Source organism: Lactuca sativa, chromosome 5 (genome assembly GCF_002870075.4).
Source record: "Lactuca sativa cultivar Salinas chromosome 5, Lsat_Salinas_v11, whole genome shotgun sequence".
NCBI lineage: Eukaryota > Viridiplantae > Streptophyta > Magnoliopsida > Asterales > Asteraceae > Lactuca > Lactuca sativa.
In genome coordinates this window covers 212860263-212866871 of record NC_056627.2, presented here as the reverse complement: position 1 = coordinate 212866871, position 6609 = coordinate 212860263, and the positions used below count along the sequence as shown (strand labels likewise).

The 6609-nt window shown below is 32.9% G+C and overlaps 1 protein-coding gene across 2 annotated transcripts; it reads right to left on the bottom strand.

Annotated features, from left to right (window-relative positions):
- Nucleotides 1–4098: 4098 nt before the first annotated feature.
- On the bottom strand, nt 4099–6293 carry LOC111913865 (uncharacterized). 2 transcript variants are annotated; one of them, XM_023909576.3, is made up of 3 exons: nt 6024–6293; nt 4749–4986; nt 4099–4666 (listed from the first exon to the last, which is right to left on the bottom strand). In XM_023909576.3, exons 2-3 carry the CDS (start codon nt 4917–4919, stop codon nt 4265–4267), a joined length of 573 nt encoding a protein of 190 aa, XP_023765344.1. In that variant the 5' UTR covers nt 4920–4986; nt 6024–6293; the 3' UTR covers nt 4099–4264. The 2 variants fall into 2 exon arrangements, with proteins under 2 accessions (XP_023765344.1, XP_042758647.1); XM_042902713.2 differs by having other exon boundaries at nt 4749–4896.
- Between the last annotated feature and the right edge of the window lie 316 nt (nt 6294–6609).

Below are 6609 nucleotides of genomic sequence, written 5' to 3'. Positions count from 1 at the left end.
AAACTACCCATATGGTAGTTTACTAGTAATCTAACTGGTACGTATGGACATGGATGTATACCCTTGCTACCCAAGGGCATGGGATTAACTAGAAGGACCTTTATGACTATATATGTACACATGTTATATAACTAATATTTAAACGACCTTCGGACGAGTACCCGATATCCCACCAGACCACATCTCAAGTGCGAAAAGGAAATAGGGTGGATAGCCTTCCTAAGTCTTTAAAACATTTCTTATATAACTATACATATAGAGGCATGCAATTTATAATATAAAAGCATAAATAAGTTTTGTAAAACCTTTGAACATAAATATTTTCTAAGAAAAGATCGACTTGATGTCGATTTATAAAATGGTTTTGAAGGCACGGGTTTGATAAAGCAGTTTAGTATAAAGAACATTTGTTTGAAACACAATTGTAAATAAGTTTGAAATGTAATATACAGAGTAAAATGTACAGTGTAATAAGGAGTTTTTAAACACATAAAGTGTTTATGAAAAACATTTGAAGGAAACTGTTTGGTAAAACGGCTAATGAATTGCCAATCATTTGAATGCTGCTTATTAATCACATGTGATTGATATAATAAGTGGCATGATTCTACTTGTATCCCCCCATAAAACATTTAAAAATAGTTAAAACATTGATTAAGGGGTATGAACTCACCTGTTGTGGGTGATACTGATGAACTGAAGAGGTAGGACTGCTAGGTGTCAAGTGAAGTCTTGAACACACTTATGATCCTAGTTAACATATAATTTCACATATATGTAACAAATTAGTCTATAAACAACTAATAAACAAGTCAAGACACCCTAGGACATGCTAAACACCTTTATCAAGTGTTATCAGCCTCTAGGATTGCATCTAAGTGTTTGTAGGGGAAGCTATTGTGTGTAGGGCTCAAGGAATACTCCACCATGAAGTTCAAAGCCCTAATAACACTACCAAATGAGTTTACGGTCGTAAAATCATGAGTTTACGGCCGTGAACTCATACCTATGTGTCCATTTGATGTTTGTTGTTCTATAAGGCCCTAATAAGCATTTCTACTTAATGGCTTGGTCTATGGAAGAGTTTAGGGCATAATATAACTCCTTTTGGGAGTTTACGGCCCTGGGACCATATTCCCTTGGAGATTATGGCCGTAATCTCCCTTGGGAGGATGTTTATGGTGTTTTCAAGTCCCTAAATTAAGTAGAAACTAAACTAGGCTATTGTACAAGGCTTAAGAAGAGTTTATGGCACCATTTGGCACCATTTTATGGTGTTCACGGCCCTAGAACCTTTTGGGCCGTGATCACCTTACTCTTGGTGTTCTAATTGTGTTAGCTAGTCCTAAACTCATTTAGGTACATGCCTAAATTAGTCTCTTGGCTTAAGGAAGGTTTTAAGGGCATTTTGGCACTTAGACATGGAGTTCACGGCCCTAGAACACCCTTGGCCGTGAACTCAATTTTCATCCTTGATTTTAATTGTTTTGTGGTCTAAAACATGTAATGCTAGTCCCTATGTTTAGTTCTAAGGCTTTGAGGGACATTGGGACACTTTTGGCCCTTAAAATGGAGTTTAGTCTCCGTGTGTTCTTGGGTGGTAAACTCCCAAATCTTGGGGTCTTGATCCGATTTTGATGTTTTCTAGTCATATACACACTAGCATACAAGCCTAAGGTAGTTACAAATCACGGGGAAAAGAGTAGGTAGCATTTAAGCCACATATAGGAGTTTACTCTCCAAGAACGTTCTTGGGCGGTAACTCCCGAATCTCATAGATTTGCTATGTAATCTAAGTTATTAAGCACATTATAAGCATTATAAGACAACTAGAGAAGTGTACTCACGATTTGGGATAAAAACCCGAAGATCCGTGAGAGAGAATTTTGACTTTTCTCTAAATGGAATGTAACTAATGAACCAATTTGGTTCAGAATTATTTATAGTCCTGAGATTTTTGGCAGAAAATATTTGTATTCCCGGAATAAACTCTAATATCTTAGAGTATTGGAATAACAGTGTTGCACAAAAATCTAGGGCATCCATTTTCTTGATATCTCCTTAAGTGTAAATCCTGAAAAACTGCCAAACTTATACTCGAAGTCTGAATTTTCACTGTAATTTTTCTACTTCTATTGGCTTCAAATGGTTTGTACAGAATGTAAATTTCGGGTTGTCACACCATGGCAGTGGGCTAAGACCATGAGGGGGTTCCTATGGCACCCAGAGTAAGACCTTGGAGGGTTTCCACGGCTTCCCTACATATTTACATGCATGGCTTGAGTAGTTGTTATGATTTATGTGTTTATGTGTAGACCTTGGAAGGTTTCCTAGGCATCCATATATATATATATATATATCTATATGCATGATTATGCGATTGATATGGTTTATGTGATTAGGTGGGGTATGCTCTGGGAACTGACTAAGCTTCGTGCTTGCAGTTTTGTTTATGGTTTCAGATATCATCGGTTGGAAAGGAAGGGTCTGGTTTGATTGCAGCGCACACACCCGTGTTTTCCGCAATATTTGATTTTGGGATGAACTCTGATAAATATTTTTAACAATGTTTTTTGGAAACTTGGATTTAAAAGATATATGTATTTTTACTATAATGAAAAATAAAATTTTTACCCTTGATTTTTGGGATCGTTACATATATAGGATGATTAATTTCTAAACTTAAGAAAAATAATTGGACCACAATAATCCTTACATCCACACAATAGTTATCATCCACAGTGTGTATATATATATATATATATATATATATATATATATATATATATATATATATATATATATATATGTTTTTTTTATTATGACATCATATTTTGATAACTTTACATTACTCTACATGCTCTGTAATTAGTTTTTTTTTTGTTGAAACATTATATTTGAATATAATTTTTGGAGTAACAAAAAGAAATGAATGTTGGATGCTATAGTAAATATATTAAGAAAAATATGTTGATATTTTTTCCACGTGGGGGTGCAACCTATGGTTATCATACGGTTGGTTAATTTTTTTCTAGAATATTTTTTTAAATAATTATGGTAAACACACCAAGGTGTTGTTTGTTTTTTGTTTGCATATTTTATTGGTCTTTTCTGTCTGCGCATCACAGACGACGCGTAACCATTAGCCTTTGCAGACTGTTTGTTTATTTGAAGACTGCCGATCTAAAAATGTTGCACGCCCTCTTCTTGGTACAGATTTGGACCAGAGTCTTCTAATATCTTTAGATATATTCTAGCCTAAAAAATACATATATCTTTATTTTTTTTAGGTTTTTAATTTGTATTTATTCCAACTTTATTAATAATAAACAATTTGAAAAATAATTACAATACTTTTAAAAAAGGTTCGACGACACAAACATGATTTTTTGACAAATTTATATATAAAGATTTATTATAATAATGGTCGTTGAAGTTGTTTATATAAATATGAAAAAAATCATAATATATTCTTATATTTTTTATACAAAATTTTATAAAACATTATTTAATACAATATCGTTAATTTCTTGGGAAACTATTTATGGTATATTTTTAATTGATTTAGTTTATTTCGATCCATTTATATATTAAATTCTTTGATTCTTAATTACAATGTTTAAGTATAATTTTGCGACCAAAATTGTTGGTTTTTATCAAATATATATATAAATTCGTACCATTTTTATTTTCATTTCTATACAATAATACATAAAAGTTTATCTAGATTTGTTAATTAATTATAACAAAGTCATAAAAATATTTGAAAATCACTTTGAAGTTTAAAAAAAATCAATTTATTTAGATTTTAGTTTATGTTAGTAGCTTTCAGATGTTAAAAAAACATACAATTTTTTTTAGACTGCAGATGTTTGATATATTTGTTTTACTGCAAATATCTATAGATATGATCAGCAAACATTTTATCTTTAAAAAAAACAAACAACTAATTAATGAATTACCCATGTAACCCATACCAAAGCCTACGTTGGAGATCTGTTGCAAAATATTAATAATATTTCTGGAGTTTAAACCATGTGAATTTATAATCTTAACCACTATGCTCCAATCCCTAGGAAAAAAATTATACAATAAGTATTGTAAAGAAAAGTAATTACCATTCCTCGAAATAAGGACAAAGAAATATGAGTCAACTTAGATTGGCTATTCTTGTATCATTGACCATGACATGTAAATAACTACAAAACATACATCTATAACCCAAAATTAAAAAAAACTAATTACTGTAATTAGAAATATTCCGCTATGTTCGATTTAAACTTAGATCTTGAAAAAGCCAATGTGGTCTCTTTTTATCTTCATTGTACAATGTACTTGAATTCAATACATTCGTTTTCATCTTGGTCTTAGAGTCACTGCCTCCGGTTTGATGCAGCCTGTTTTCTGATAATCTCTTACTAGCGCTAGGCCCGATACTTAACGTCAGTTCTACATCGTTAGGCCCTGTTTTATCATCGTGAATACCACTACTATCTCCACATGACGTATCTTCCATGGCAGATCTTGAAAGATCAAACCCTACTCTTTTATCAAGACTGTTAATATCCAAAGTAGCCCGTTGGCATTCAGTATTTCTTCTAATATCGTTTCTCAAGGTTCCCATCAGACTCTTTTGAACGTTATATAATCGATGAAGCTCCCGTACCTAAAAACCAATTTTCATAATTACAATAATATTAGTTAGCAAGAACAAAGAATCATGATAGAATAAAAAAAGTATCACAAACCTGATGTCTAAAAGTATCTTCATGCTTCAACATTGTCTGTTTTATGAATTCTAGATGGTGGTTTTCGAGCATCTTATTTTTTGAATCCAAAGCTAATGAATGATACGTACACAAGGCTAGTTGGGTGACTCTGTGATGATAACGATACCTGTTATTCCATGAAGCGATCATCCAATGCCGAGAAATATGAGTTTGTTGCTAGTAGAAATATGGGCATGCTCTAGTTTTGATCCCATGCCTACAAGAGCCATGGAGCATTTATATCCAAATATGGTACAAAAAGCCATAGGAAAATAAACCACCAAAACAGAATAAAGTCGAACTAGTGCCCTCACATCCACAAATTGCCAACTCATAATAGTAGTTTAATTTCTAACATTTTACTTGGCGTTTTTCATCTTAAACTTATTTTGATATGCATCATAAGCTTGTTTTACAACCTAATTATGCATAATGGTATAAGTTTATTAATTATAACGTACGTGCAAAATGTTATAGATATACAGCACTAATGTAGAAGTGGAGACAATGGATAGTTGAACCCAAGTCATAAATCTTTGATGACGAAAAGTCAAAGTTCAACCACCATGGATGATTTCAGTCGTAACTAATACCAACAACGATCTAAAAGTCAAACTAGATTGCAAATGCAGCATCGAAATTTGCATATAATCGAAACCTCTTAGGCCTTTGCCAAAAGTAAATTGATAGTTGGCCCTAGCCATATCTTTGGTCGGGGACTTGTTGAGATCATGATAATATGTCATCAAGCACTTATGAAACTGGTGTAGTAATCCGATTTCCTAGCGATTTGCTAGTGTATATTTAATAGAATTTCTCTGTTGAAAAGCACTTATTAAATGTAAGTTCTACTGTTTGACTATATCCCGTAAAAGTTGTTTAATTTGCGTTTTTTCACTGTTGAAATGGATAGATTCATATTAAAATACAGTCTTTATAGTAGTATATATATTATTCTGGATCTGAGATCCCAGATTCATACTAGAACTACGACAATTAAATAAAAAGTACGAAGTTAAGCTTTTTACAGAACTGATTAGAAGGGAAGAAAAATGGATTCCAGTTCTACATGTCAATAGCGTATCCTTAATTTCTGAAACTTTAAATATAGCATCCACATTACGAGGAGAACAATATGAAAACTAAAATACGAATACATATCAATAGCATACAGTGACTCTTACTTCATGCATCCAAAGATTCAACCAAAATGTCTATAGCGTATTCACCTTAGAGAAAAGAAAATACATGTACCTGGTAAATGAATTCGAACGCCACCAGTCCACCACACAATTGCCTTTAAACTTTAAAAAGAACGGGAGATTTCAGTGGCCAGAAAAAACCTATAGAAGAGCCTATCGGCAAGGAAACCCCAGTGTCGATTTGACCAAATATATCTCCAAAGAAAAAGGGGCAGAAGGATGAGATTTGTTTGAGAAAACGACAATGCTTTTAGGATGAATCATGGGTGTGTTAATAATTCAAGATGGACAGGCTGTGAAAGAGAGAGGGAGAGAGAGAAAGAGCTGGTGCAAGCAGTATGTTACATGCATAATATATTCTGTTTAAGGTTGTATTTTAATGAACCATGTGTTTTGAATCTTGGGTAGGGACCCTTATAAGGGAAAGAAGCAAGGACGATGCTGCCGGTTGTGATTAAAATATGTGTAACTTTGTATCACAAGATAGCCGGAAGATTGGGATGCAAAAATTTGAAAACTTGGGTCCTTGGTGTAGGGCCTGCATGTAAACAATATATTCCAGACAACAACTAATGTAAATCAGGGATGTTGAAAGCAAGGCTGCAAAAACCAAATGTATATTCTATTACTACATCAAA